Genomic DNA, 15215 nt, shown 5'->3' with positions numbered 1-15215 from the left:
TAAAAGATGCTACACAAATGGTTAACAGACAAAATAAGTGTGCATGGAGTTGGAGATAATATATTAGCTAGCTGGAAAGGTAACCTGTGGGGAGGACACAGAGAGGCTGCAAGGAGATAAAGACAACAACAAGACAGCAGATGGATTGTAACATAGGGAAGTTTGAAGTTATTCACTTTGGTCAAAGGAATAGAAGAGCTGAATATTTTTTAAAAGGTGAAAAACTTGTAAGTGTGGATGTTCAAAGAGAATAGGGTCTGCTTATATAAGGAACACAAAAAGTTAACATCTGGGAACAGCAAGCAATTAGGAAGGAAAATGGCATGTTGGCCTTTATTACAAGGGGATTGGAGTACAGGAATAAAGATGCCTTGCTAGAGTTGTACAGAGTTTTGGTGAGACCACATCTGGAATACTGTGTGCCGTTTTGGTCTTCACATTTAAGAAAAAATACACTTGCATTGGAAGCTGTACAGCAAAAATTCACTAAATTGGTCATGAAGATGAGGGGGTTGTCCTATGATGAGAGACTGTTCAAATAGGGTCTATTTTCTCTGGAGTTTAGAAGAATGAGAAGCAATCTCATTGAAACGTACAAGATTCTGAAGGGGCTTGATACGGTAGACATTGAGAGATTGTTTCTGCTGGTCAGGGAATCTAAACATGGGGGAATAGTTGCAGGATAAGGGGCCATAGAAAAGTTATGGCACAGAAAGAGGCCATTCAGCCCATCATGTCTGACCAGATGGGAAAGAAAATATAAAAAAACTAGCCACCCATTCTAATCCCACCTTCCAGCATCCACCTGTAGCCTTACAGGTGCTGATCCAGGTACCTTTTAAATGAGTTGAGCATTTCTGCTTCCGCCACCAAACCTGGCAGCGAATTCCAGAAACCGACTGCTCTCTGGGTGAGGAAGTTTTTCCTCATGTCCCCTCTAATCTTTTTACCAATCGCCTTAAATCTGTGCCCCCTGGTAGCTGACCTCTCCGATAGGGGAAACAGGTCTTTCCTGTCTACTCTATCTAGGTCTCTCATAATCTTTTACACCTCAATTAAGTCACCCCACAGCCTCCTCTGTTCCAAGGAAAACAACCCTAGTCCATCCAATCTTGCCTCATAGCTGCAACTTTCAAACTTGGCAACATTCTTGTAAATCTCCTCTGTACTCTCTCCAGCAAAATTATGTCCTTCCTGGAACTGTATACAAAATTCCAGCTGTGGCCTAACCAGCAATTTATACTGTTTGAGCATTGCATCTCTGCTTTTGTATTCTATACCTCGTCCAATAAAGGAAAGCATTCCATATGCTTTCTTTACCACCTTATCCGCCAGTCCTGTCACCTTCAAGGACCTGAAGACATGCACTCTCACTTCCTCTACTCGACTCAATATCCTCCCATATATTCTGTATTCCCTTCCTTTGTTTGCCCTCCCCAAATGCATTACCTCGCACTTCTCTGGTTTGAACTCCATTAGCCACTTTTCCACCCACTCAACCAAACCATTGATATCATTCTGGAATCAAGAAATATCCCCTTCACAATCAACTACATGGCTAACTTTTGCATGACCTGTAAACTTCCCAATCATGCCTCCCATATTTCAATCCGAATCATGAATATATACCACAAACAGCAAGGGATCCAACAGTGAGCTCTGTGGAACACCTTTGGAAACCGTTTTCCATTCACAAAACCATCCATCGACCATTACCCTTTGTTTCCTGCTGCTGAGCCAACTTTGGAGCCAACTCGCCACATTCCTCTGTATCCCGTGGGCTTTTACTTTTCTGACCAGTCTGCCATGTGGGACCTTGTCAAATGCTTTACTAAAGTCCAAGTAGACGACATCCACTGCACTACCTTCATCAATCCTCCTTGTTACTTCCTCAAAAAATTTGATTAAATTAGTAAGACACGACCTTCCCCTAACAAAACCATGCTGACTATTCCACAGTTTATTCTGTCTCAGAATTGATTCTAATAATTTTCCCGCCACTGAAGTCAGACCATAATTATTTGGCCTTTCCTTCACACCCATTTTAAACAATGGTACAAAGTTCGCACACCTCCAATCCTCTGATACCTCACCTGCATCTAGTGAGGATTGGAAAATTATCCTCAGAGCATCTGCTATTTCCCCCCTGACTTCCTTTAACAGCCTAGGATACAATCCATCCAGCCCTGGTGATTTATCCACCTGCAAAGATGACAGTCCCTCCAGTACTTCCTCTCTCATTATGGCTATTGTAGCTAATATTCCACAGTACTCCTCTTTAACTAGAATGTCTGCATCATTCCTCTCTTTTGAGAAGACTGAGACCAAGTACTCATTAAGAACCTGCCCACAACTTCTGCATCCATGCATTAGTTACTTCTGGCGTTAGTTCACTGCATGCATGCTAATACCCACACCAAGAAGGCCTCTGTTATGATCCATACCAAAAGCATGCATGTATACTGTGGATGCCATGTTTGAGATGTAAGGGCATTCACATGGACCAAAAGACAAGCTCAGTTTTGGCCCCATAGTATTCAGAGATCTGGATCAATTAATTAGGTCGATTAAGGGATTGCAGATGTATTTAAAGTTCGTACATGCAGGATGGGAGGGTTAGATGGCTATTGTGTGGATCAGATTCATGCCAACAGCAGGTTCAATCCCAGTTCCAGCTGAGGAAAACTTTGGGTCTGCCTTCACACTCTACCCTGTAGTAAAAAGATCATGGCACATTGCCATAATCACCTTCAGGCAGAGAACTGAAAAAGATATAGGATGGCACAAATTGAAACTAGAAACATGAAATACATATAAATAAAAGATGTGCTCTTGGTTAATGATTTCCCACCAATCATTGAAAGTTCTTAAGCTGTAGATGATATTAAGTGACTAATTAAGTAATTTGATGCATATCGAACATTTTTCATGACCAAACGTTAAATGGATCAATGATGAGGCCATATTTGGAAGATTTTGTATGGCTTTTGGCTCCTCATCTTCACAAGGATAATTGCATGTTGGAGAAAATCAGCAAAGAACAAGGTGATTCTGAGAACTAGATCTAAATCATGAGAGATTTTTAAAATTCTGAGAGCCAGAGATAATATGAAAGAAAGAAAGGTTTAACTAGAGGGACCGAGTACATAAGTAAAAATAGCAGATATATGAACACGCTCTTAGCAAAATCAGTTATAATAATGTAAGTTCCATTATTTAAAAGAGAACTAAGTCTAAGTGCAACTGAATATTAAAGACATAAAAATATAAGGGGCCTGAAATTCTGACCAATAGCTCAATTTGGGTAGATCTGCCCCTTCATGTTGGCCAGTAAAACTTCATGAAGGGTGTGGGTATGATGTGCGGGCTGAGACCGCTCTTTTCACTTAGGAATTTAATTAATGTTATATTCTGACTGCCAACTTGGTTCAACTTTGAAATTCCTTATTAGCAAGCTGAACATTTGGTACCTGCAGCCTGTAGACCTCCCAGTCGTCCAGTTCTAGCTCCGTATCCAATTCCGACTCCTGGTAAGTAATTTATTAGACAAAATTAGAAACAAAGATTGCCTCCCACACTCAAATTTTTCTCCTCACATCTCTCCAAAAGGTGCTGCCATCAACAGTCACTGGTAGCTTCCTGCTATCTCCATTGTTCTTGTGTGTGCCAAGATGATTTTGTTATTTCTTTCTTGGATGTAATGTTTTCTCTTACATATTGCAACCTCCTTACCTGCTCTGTTATAGAGCTCATAGAAGGGAGAGATACATTTGCTATTTTAAAGTGCTTTTGCTTTGACATTGGTTTAGTTAGTATTATGAGACTAGTGTTGTGAGCACACTCTCTGTTTTTGTACTGCTGAATCTGGATCTGTTATCACAAATGTTTCCATAGGTCTATAATTCTCGATGTCTAAAAAGAGAGCCAGGTTTAATAATGAAAGGATGGGGAGCTGGCTCACAGATGTCAATGCCCTACAATCTGAACTAAACAAGTGTTGGTTTTAAAGCACCTTTAATCTACAGATGTCTTACTTTAACCATGACTCAGAATTTCCTCAGAGCTTCTTCTACTTTGACACTAGGAGTGCAAGTGTGTTACTCTCACACTACACAAACAAATCCAGTTATCTTGTGAAAAGTACTTCGTTAAATGACTCATTTGTCTCCAAAATTTAGTTGGAAACTCATTATGCTCACCAAAGATTAACAAAAAAGTTCCCTCAACCTCATTTTCCAAACAAAATACCTAAACCTCCTTGAGATCTCTAACTTTCTCAGAAATACATTCCCACTTGCATAACCACCACTGGCTCACCTTCTACTCCTTGTACATGTTTATCCATTCTTTACTCAATCTTTGTACCGGAAATCACCACCCTGTTAGTGTTGTCTTTATTAGAGAAGGAACAGCTGATATATCACACCAGTAAATATTCCACTTCTATTACCCCTATCTCCTTTCTCATAGCACTGGTTTATCCCTGTGCTGCACGCTTTTGAAAGTGCATGATCTATGCTAGAATGTAACAACAGGATCCACTATTCAGTATCTCTATAAATGGTCATTTGATTACAAATAAAACCATGTAGGTTGCTGCAGTGCTATATCAGCTGCAGTAGCCTTCAATATAAGGAGAGCCTTATTAATTTGTGTAATATAATACATTTAAATTCAGATGAACATAACACGCTGACCAGTTAATTTACTATATACTGACTGTCCAATACCTCCAAAGAGATTTTCACTGTCACTATGCTTCAGTTATTTTAAGGGATAGATGTGTGTTAATACATCATTGTAATTCAATCTGTATCAACAATGGGTCAGTAAACTACACTAAAACTTGACCAGATAACAATCATGGTCACTTAACTGGGCATTTTTGTGAAATCTAAGCTTATATAACGCCCACAATAGCTGATTCTAAAACTACTTAAAGATTACTTCATGGTTTTACACCTCCTGTTGTGCAAGATTTTGCAACATTCTTTTCCTTTAGGCGAACAAGGAAGTTGTACTTCTTAAACCAAAATAGAAAATGCTGGAAAAACAGCAGCTGTGGAGAGAAGAACAGAAGCTGTTTCTACAGATGTTGTTAGGCCTGCTGAGTTTTTCCAGCATTTTCTGTTTTTGTTTCAGATTTCCAGCGTCCACAGTATTTTGCTTTTACCTTAGTTGTACTTCTTATTTTGGTTTCAATATCAAAACTTTCCTATAGAATAAGACCGTTCTACAGATGTACCACTCCATATGAACTTAAACCAGCATCAGCATTATCTTTGGAAATTCACACAAGTTTGGGCTCTCTTCATGTATGAGATATATGAAGACTATAAAATGTATCAGGTCCTTACCAGGTTGATAATAGGGTAGATATCCACCGTAGCCTCCTTGCCCAAGACCTGAAGAAGAACCAGAGTGTGAGAAATACAGTAGTGATTAATTTGCCTCTGATTAGAAGCTTACTTTGTAAATTGATTCATCTTAAGCAGAAAGGATCAGAAGCAGAGAGTAGGAATAAATGGGTCTTTTTCAGATTGGCAATTTGCAACTAGTGGAGTGCCACAGGGATCAGTGCTGGGTCCTCAACTATTTACAATCTTTATCAATGACGTGGATGAAGAGACTGAATGTATGGCTGCTAAATTTGCCGATGACACCAAGATAGGTAGGAAAGTAAGTTGTCAAGAGGAGGTAGAGAGTCAGCAAAGGGATATGGAAAGGTTGAGTGAGTGCGCAAAATTTAGACAGATGGAGTATAATTTGGGTAAATGTGAACTTGGTAGGAAGAATAGAAAAGCAGTACACTATTTAAATGGAGAAAGATTGCAGAACTTGGTGGTACAGAGGATCTTGGTGGTACAGAGGATCTAAGTGTCTTGGTAAATAAATTACTTAAAGTTAGTCTGCAGGTACAGCAAGTGATTAGAAAGGCAAATGGAACATTGGTGTTTATTGCAAGAATGGAATATAAAAGTAGGAAAGTTTTACTGCAACTGTACAAGGCCATGGTGAGACCACATCTGGAGTATTGTGTGCAGTTTTGGTCTCCAGCATGTAATAATTTCCTTACATGTCTTATTGAGCTTCATCCTGCACTCAAATTCAAAAATGGAGCAGTCAAATTAACTCCCCTTCCTTGTTGTACTAGTTGAGAAATCTGCCAGAGGGTTCTCTACTACGACCTACTGCATGCCTACCTTCACTGGTCAATATACTCATTGGGATTCATACAGTTCCACATGCTATAAAATTGGTCTTATCGTGAACCTTGTAAATAGGGCCTGAGCCATTTGCTCACCATGCAAGCTTGATGCTGAAATAGGGTGCATCAAAAGCTGTATGTCCCAAAGACTGGCTGATCGTATCAAACAGCATGTCCCAGCCATGGCTCGCAACAGGCAAGGCACAGACCAACCAACCTGTGCTTGCAACACTCAAAACACAGTGTCCAAAATGGGGGGCATGAGGCAGATATGTTGGCATGGATGGGGAATAGGGAGTGTATAGGGGGTGTCGGGGGTGAAGGCTGGAGGGCCATTTTTTGCTTTAATCTTTATTTAATTCAACAAAGTGTCGGAACATAGAGGCAGTCTTTCCGCTCAGCCCGCCTCCACACCCACCAGCGGGGTGACAGGCTGACTTCTAATCCAGCCCACTCCCCCCTACACCCCCCAGAATGAAAATCAGAACAGAACAGAACAGGCTATTTTTAAAGGCTGGGCCCACGGTTAATGGAGATACACTAAACAGCGTGGATGACCAGTGAAACTGAACAGTTTCAAACACATAATTCTATGAAGAGTAAATAAAGTCACAAAAGAGCCAACAGAGACAGAGGTCAGAATTTTCTGGCCCCGTTGGCATTGGGTGTCATAGCGGGTGACGAGGGAAAATAGAAAATCAGTTTCATGCCATCATGAAACTAGTTCATGATCATCCAATTCACCTGTCAATAGAGGTCCGCATTTCCTGTTGCTGCATGTCGGGAACCTAATTTCAATACTTTAGCACCTCATTATAACCCCTGCTCACCAGAATTATCCCCCCACGATGGATCATCCGGGCGCACCGGCATGATTGCATGCTGACGTGTTTTACAACTATACATAAGTGATGTGTACCTGGCGAGCTGCACTTCACTTGGGACTTTGATGTTTGTTTGTCTACCTTGCTTCAGGCAGCACTCGCAGTCATCAGAGCCAGGTTTTGCAGACAGCGCCACGTCATTTTTAAGGGGGCTAACGGGCATGTCTCTACCTACCAGACCATCCATCAGGCTGGGGTGGCTTTTCATCGACTGCAGGGCTAGGGAAGAGGTTGCAGGGCGAGGGCAGTACTGGGGAAGGAGGGTATCCCAGGGTGTGTGGGGGGGCATGTTGATTGGTGCAAGTGATCTCAAGATGATGAGGGCTTAGGAGGCAGTCTCCAGAGGAGATGAGGCCAGATGGAGATGTGAGGGTGTGTGTGTGAGAGTGAGTGGTGATGTCCCTTGAGCTGGGAGTGAGTGAGATACAGTGAATGTGTTATGGGATTATGAGTGTGTGCGTTTAGAGTAATGAGATGGTTGCATTATCCTGGTGGCACGGATGAGATCATTCATCTGTTTTCTGCAGTGGATGACCAGCCTGTTAGGCACTGGCCACCTCTGCCACCACCTCCCAAGCCGGTGTGGTGAGACTGTTGGGCCTCCTGCAGCCAGAGCAGGGATAGAGGATATCGCGGTGGGCCTCCACGGTGTCCAGAAGATGTCACAGGGATGTGTCACTGAATCAGACGGGGGAGGTGGGTGGCGGGGGGGGTGGTCTGCACTCTTCATGGCTTTTGGGGTCATATCTTCACCAGAGTAGTCCAGGGGTGCAAGCATTTAGAAGTGTGCTCATGGCTGCAGTTTAAATGTGGTGTCCTGCGTGAGGAAGCAGCATGGCGGGCAAATCGGAGGCCACCAACCAAAAATGTGGCATGTTTCAGTGGCTGCATAATTAATAAGGTGGGAGTGGAATGATATGGTGCCAAAATCCACCATTGCGGCCAGCGGGTAAAATTACTTTTTACCCGCCCGCTACCATGCTTTGTGCAGTCTGGGATGATTCCGCCCATAGAGCGGAATTTAATGTTCTCTCCTGAGGAGAGTGTGGAGGAAGGGGGTGGCAGTTAATCGGGCCACAGTGTGCAGGGTGGGGACCCTGTCACCTTTCCGCCTCGATTAAGTCTGGGGTGGGAAGTTTTGTGGGCGGCAATTAATGATAAATTGGTGTAAAACATTTGTTAGACCACAGTTAGAGTACGAAATACAGTTTTGTATTCTTCATTATGGAAAGAGTACAGCATAAACTAACAAGGTTGATGAGAAGCATGAGAATCTCTGGTTATAAGGAGAGTCTTGAGATACTGAGATCTTGTCCACAGTAGCACAAAAGGCAAAAAAGGAGATTTTAAAAGAGGTTTTCAAAATTATGAATGCTTTTGAAAAAGTGTGTAGGGAAAGACAATTTCCTTTGATTGGGGAGTCAGTGATAAGTGATTAACAGTTTAAAAACAGAAGGGAGAGAGGTTAAGAGAAGTGTTTCGATGCAATGCTTGCTACAGCATTAAATCGATTGCCACAGGGAGTAGCTGAGGGAGAACTACGGGCAGGATTTTCACGCGTACCTAACATGAGCGAGCATAAAATGACGCGTGATGATGTCAGGCGAGTGTCCCAACGTCATCGTGTACTTGCACAATATTTCGGTTGGCGAACGCGTGCGGGAGTCGGCAGTGCACCCGCCAACAATTAAACAACCTATTAAGGCCCTTAATCAATGAATTGACTAGAAGCTCTTGCTGCCTGTCCAACCGTTCAGTTGGCAGGCGGGTGAAAAGGCCAAGCAACCTTTGCATTTTGGCGAAACCTCATCCACGGGCGGGATGAGGTTTCAACCAGTGATTTAAATAAAAACCTTTTAACACTCATATTTAACATGTCCCTACTCATGTGACAGAGTCACATGAGGGCCATGTTTTTATTATTTTAATATCTTTTTTTATCGATAAAACCTTCAGCTCCCTGAGGCAGCTCTGTGCCTCAGGGAGCTTTTACTGCATGCACTTGCATGCATGTGTGAACCTCTATCTTCACCCTCCACCAACCCCTCCCCCACTCCAGCAGCGCTGAATGCTACAGTGCATGGTTCACGCTGGCTAGTTGTTAATTAGCCAGCCAGCGTGGAATTATGGTCAGGGCCCGATCGCAGGTGGCAGTTGGCTTCCCCGACTGCTCCTGGGCCCACCCGCCGAGCCCAGCCAACTACCGGAAAATTCTGGCCTAGCTAAACATGAAGCAGAGGAAGATACAGAGCTATGGAGAGACAGTAGGGCAGTAGGATTAATTTTGGACTATTCTAACAAAGATCTGGATAAATGATATGGAATGGTTTCTTTCTGAACTGAGTTGTCCTAGGCCCAACCATCTCCAGCTGCTTCATCAATGACCTTCCTTCCATCGTAAGGTCAGAAGTGGGGATGTTCGCTGATAATTGCATAAAGTTCAACACTATTCGCGACTCCTCAGATACTGAAGCAGTCTGTGTCCAAATGTAGCAAGACCTGGACAACATTCGTGCTTGGGCTGACAAGTGACAAGTAACACTTGCGCCATAAAAATGCCAAGCAATGACCAACTCCAACAAGAGAGAATCTAACCATCTCCCTTTGACATTCAATGGCATTATCAATGCTGAATCCCCTACTATCAACATCCTGGGGGTTAGCATTGGCCAGAAACTGAACTGTGCCAGCCATATAAATACTGTAGCTACAAGCACAGGTCAGACGCTGGGAATTCTGTGGTGAGTACCTCACCTCCTGACTCCCCAAATCCTGTCCACCATTTACATGACACAAGTCAGGAGTATGATGGAATACTCCCCACTTGCCTGAATGAGTGCAGCTCCCACAACACTCAAGAAACTTGATGCCATCCTGGACAAAGCAGCCTGCTTTATTGGCACCCCATCCTCCACCTTAAGCATTCACTCCCACCACCATCGATGCACAGTGTCAGCAGTGTGTATCACTTACAAGATGCACTGCAGCAACTCACCAAGGCTCTTTCAACATTATCTTCCAAACCCGGCATCTGTATCACCTGGAAGGACAAGGGAAGCAGATGCATGGGAACACCACCACTTGCAATATCCCGTCCAAGTCACACACCATTCTGACTTGGAACTATATTGCCAATCCTTCATTGTCGCTGGGTCAAAATCCTGGAACTCCCTTCCTAACAGCACTGTGGGAGCACCTACACCACATGGACTGCAGCAGTTCAAGAAGGTGGCTTACTACCACCTTCTCGAGGGCAATTAGGGATGGGCAAAAAATGGCATCTTAGCCAGCAATGCCCACACCCTGTGAAAGAATGAAAGAATCTATGGTTCAATGGTTCTGCATAATGATCAGGAATAGGAACTCAAATTGATTCCCCCTCCCCAGTAAACTCAAGGTGCACAGGCCAATTAAAGCACCATTTACTCCACCCTGGCTGAGATCAGCAATCTCTGCATAGACTGGCGCACGTGACTTTGCTACTTCTTGCTTCAGCAAGCTCTGTTAACTCCTGACTCTAAACGATAAGTGCGATATGTTTACTTACCAACTACTTACATAAATACAGCAAAACATATATAAAGGGAGCAATTTTAACCTAACCTGCCTGGAGGAAACTGGGGATCAGATCAGCTACCTATTTTATACCCCACCCAATTTTACTTTCCATTGAAGTCAATAGAAGGTAATAAGTGAGCATGGTAAAACAGATGTTTGATCCCATTCCATTTGGCAGATTAGAATAAAATTACCCCCCCAAATATTATTCAAAGCTCTTTCCATAACATTCCTTTTAGAATCACCTTGCTGTCAAAACAGAATTTTCATATGTACCTTATAGGCTGATTATAGGGTTTATTTTCAGCATCTACCTCTCTTTCAAGTTGTGTTTAATTTTAATTTGGAGGAAAGGAATTTCCTGCAGACTGTGAGAATGCCCACCATCTCCTCAGGAGGCAATCAACTCTATTCATGATGCACACAAGCCATACTAAAAAGTTGGATCTCCTTAGCCTCCCTCAAGTTACATTCTCTTGACAGGAAGCTGCTTGAGGTGTTAGGTAAGTTAACTGCTGCTCCTATACCTTTCTAAGGACTAACAAGACCCACAGCCCAGCCTGGTCTCCTCAAACCATGTACTAATCATGATGAGTCAAACAAATGCCTCGATGGACATATTGCAATCACTATATTTGCTTTACCAGATAATCTTCAAACACCTCAAGTCAACAGGAATTGTTTTCATTTACCTAGCTTGGCTGCTTTAGCTCCAAAGCCCGGCTGCACTCCACCTGTTCAAAAAAGACAGAGAGTTTAGAAGTAAGTCATCTTGAGGACTAAGAGTTGAATTTCTTTGAAGAAATAGGGTAGTAGCAACCTAAAAATAGTGATCAATGACCCATTCATTGCCATAATGGCAAAAAAATAGAAATACTCACCTATCGTTGGCTGGAAGGAACAGCTGTCCTGGTCAGATGATAGGTCCATTTAAAATAGAAATTAGTACCTATGATGCCAATAGGACCCCGTTACTATTTTTGAACTAACTGACATTGTGCATGGTCCGATCACCCAGGTGGATATTCAACTAAAGGGGACCCAAAAGGCGAGTTCCTCTTCACTATTGTGGGGCCACCTGCATATGCCACCATTGCTCCGGCTCCTTCACTCTACATGTCGGGCCCTTCCTCTGGTCTGGAGTTTGGTTGGGCTAACTGATAATGTGGTGACCCGAGCCGACAAACTACCCCAGTGTGCTCAGTTTTGAGACGCAGCTTACTGGCCTGATGGAAACGAAGCCTCGACTGAACTAACTGGCAGGAGTCAGGATGTTGCTTTGGAGTAAAATCCACCCTTAATTCATGACTGTTGTAATCACCAAAGACTACATCTTTCCAATTAAAAATTGGAGACATAAGCCTCTGACACTGCAGTGTTAATCTATTTCCTCACTTGAATCAAAAAACAGCCAAAACAACTAAGAATCCATGTAGCATTTTTTTTTTAATCTGACTGCATTAAGGAATTAAGGATGATTAAACCTTGGTGGTTTCATTTTTAGTGGGGTTAGTCTTCTCATATTATTGTACCACTTATAAATTTTATTTTAGTGTCTAATATAGTTCCAGTGAGCAGGGGTCAACATTGGATAACACCCAAAATTGGTTGTTGGGATTGTGGTGCGTGATTAACCCATGGGCATTCAAATGAATGCAGGCAGCATGCAAACTTCATACTGCCTTCTAATTACAATGATTGTGGCAAACAGTCCAATGCTGAAGGTGTTGTTGAATGGTTGCATTTTTAAAATTCATTTATGGGATGTGGGTGTCACTGGCTAGACCAGCATTTATTGTCCATCCCTAATTGCCATTGAGAAGGTGGTGGTGAGCTACCCTAGTAGGAGGCCTAAGTTTGTGCAAGGTTAATACCATCTAAAGCCAACCTGCACTACTTAAAGCAAATCTGCATCTCTTAAAGATGAGGTACATTTTGGTAGCAGCAAGGGTCTGGACATTATGAAAGGGTTAAAAAGCAGGAGGAGCCTTGAAAATAGTGCAACAGGCCATAATGTATGCTCCAAGATTCTGTAATGCAGTGCTGTGCTCTTGGTGTAGGAAGGTAGCAGCAAGTAGTCATTGCAGTCAATGGCAGAACCTAGACTTGGGGATCTGGATACAGTGGCCCAAAAAGTTTAATGACCTTACACGAGTGGTCAAGGGCTATGAATGTTCCTATCTTACCAACTGCATCACTGACCTCATACATTGTTTCATTCAACACATTCCTTTCATTCGCCTCCCAACAACCTCTATCAACCACAATTCATACCTCACATTCAAAATCTCACCTCACCCTCACTTTAGCACTGCTGAAAACCGTATACATGTTCACATCTCACTGTTTGTACACACTGCCAGGTGTAGTAGGGGCATCACCCAAACACACATGCACAACACTCACTGACACTCTTCATTCTCTCTTGCAGGGCAAGGTGGTCCATAAAGGGAGGCAGCAGTGCCTAACTGCAGGGTGGGGAGGTGGAACGGTATGCGGGTAGGGGATGAGAAGGGCAGGCTTGGTTGAATATTCTCATCACATGGAGGATACTCTGCAGGAAATCATTAGCATGGCCATTACTGAGGTCGTGGTTAGTGGCAGGACTGAAACCCAGATAACATTATGTTCCCATCTAATCGGCCTTCTCACGTGCCACTCTCATCCCACAACCTGTTAATATTTACAATTGGCAGTTGGTGTAACCATGTAGCTCTTGCTTTCCCTCTCAATTCCCTCACTGCAATCCTGTCCTTATGCTTTTATGCTTTCCCATACCTGGGAATTGCCACCTGGCCAGGCAATGGTGCAGGAGGCTGAACTTCCACAGGAATGAATTGATGAAGACAAAACACCATCACCTAATCTGAAACTTGCAGCAACCAGTTCAGACCCTAGCACTGCGCTTACTTTAGAGGGTAGCACAGGCACAGGATTTGCATGTGGTGAGACATTGGGCATGAGTGGGCCACAGCCAGCCAAGGGAAAGGACTATATGTGTGCCAGCTCCTGGGAGAACGAGGTTGCAAATGAGATCTGTTGTGGAGAACTCAGGTGAGGATTTTGAGGGGGAGGCGTATAGAAAATGTCTAATGAACATGCGCACAGAAATGCTTGGCACATTGTTTTAGCCTGTTAGAAAGCCTGTTTCATTGCTAAGGAACATAGAGGTGTATGGCTCCAACTTGACACAGGGTAGCCATCCATTCCAGTGAGGAAGTGATGACCAATTCCATGAGAACATTTGCAGAGCAAACCATAATACAGCGCTGGATTTTATGTCCAGTGTGCGCAGTTGCAGAAACGGCGTATGTTCCTCTTCCGCTAAGTCCCCTGGCCTCACTGTGATTTAGAATCCACTGGGATTAATTACCTTTCTTTCATTCATTCATTCACGGGATGTTGGCTTCGCTGGCTGGGCCAGCATTTATTGCCCATCCCTATTTACCCTTGAGAATGTGGGGTGAGCTGCCTTCTTGAACCACTGCAGTGGTGAACCTTGAGGCATGACTTCCTCTCGCAACAGGGAAGTCCCACCTCCAAAAGCTGTTGGCCAATCGAATGGTCAGCAGCTCTCTGGTCTCAGCAGCACCACCAGGAGTGGTAGCTACTGCTGAGACTCCATTCACTCCCCAACAACATTCATTGCTGGAGCTGGATGCAGGGTAAGTAAGGAGGGAGAGGTAATCACTGGGGGGCATGCTGGCATGTTTAGATGAGGTGGGTGAAGAGGATCGGGGGCTGAGGTGGACAGGGTGGGGAGGAGGGTAAATGTAGGGGTTTCTGGAGCTTGGGGAGCCTCCAAATGAAATGGGGGCCTGTAAAGAAGACACCCCCTCTTTCTTGCCAGAAACTCAAGCAATATTACCTGCCAAGTTTCTGATCTGTTGCTGTCTTCAGCCCTCTGCCTGTGAAATAGCAGGGGAGGTGGGAAGTGGCCCTTGAGTAGCCATTAATGCTGTTGCCTGTCATCCAGCCAGCCCAGACTGCAGCTGTCTATGCCAAGGGGTTCCAGTTTGAAGCTGGGCCTTCTAAGTCCAGAGCTGCTCAAGGGTATCCCACAAGGCCACCTGCTGCCTCCCTCACTGGAAATCAGCAGTCTTCCACCAGCTATGCTGCAGATTGGGTAGCATCACGTGACAACGGTAGGCTAGGCAAAGGTACAACAGGCATTAAGGGACTGCACAAGGGTGAATAGTTGAGTTTGTATGCAATACTGCATATTTTGTTGGATGGCTTTTAATTCAGGATTTTGGCCAAGAGTATGCTAGGACGGTCCATAACTGAGGGATAGTAATTTGTGGAACAGTTAAACAACTGGTATCTGGGGTTGTATTCAGGTTGACTAAGACACTCATGGACAGCCTGACTGGAACATGGATCTGCAAGCTGCCTCCTCTTTTCCTCCTCTTTCTTCTTCTCTTCCTAAGGTGGTGACCAAATCCCTGCTGTCAAGGCTGTGCCTTCATGATGATCATATTGTGGAAGATACAGCAAACCACCATCACTCATGATATTCACTCCAGCAAGGACTAGAGGGCTCCTCCAAAATGGTTGAGGCAGCA

At 43.7% G+C, this 15215-nt stretch overlaps 1 protein-coding gene across 4 annotated transcripts in view; it reads right to left on the bottom strand.

The window, feature by feature from the left end:
• The window catches only part of LOC121283291 (elastin-like), a 315972-nt gene that overhangs the window by 14868 nt on the left and 285889 nt on the right, over nucleotides 1-15215 (bottom strand). For all 4 annotated transcript variants that reach the window (XM_041197705.1, XM_041197707.1, XM_041197704.1 and 1 more), the window contains 3 exons: nucleotides 11343-11384; nucleotides 5358-5405; nucleotides 3471-3527 (listed from right to left, as the gene is read on the bottom strand). In XM_041197705.1, coding sequence (XP_041053639.1) covers nucleotides 3471-3527; nucleotides 5358-5405; nucleotides 11343-11384 — 147 coding nt within the window. The remainder of the gene's footprint in view (nucleotides 1-3470; nucleotides 3528-5357; nucleotides 5406-11342; nucleotides 11385-15215) is intronic.

Source organism: Carcharodon carcharias, chromosome 10 (genome assembly GCF_017639515.1).
Source record: "Carcharodon carcharias isolate sCarCar2 chromosome 10, sCarCar2.pri, whole genome shotgun sequence".
Classification (NCBI taxonomy): Eukaryota; Metazoa; Chordata; class Chondrichthyes; order Lamniformes; family Lamnidae; genus Carcharodon; species Carcharodon carcharias.
This window is presented reverse-complemented; position numbering and strand designations above follow the sequence as displayed.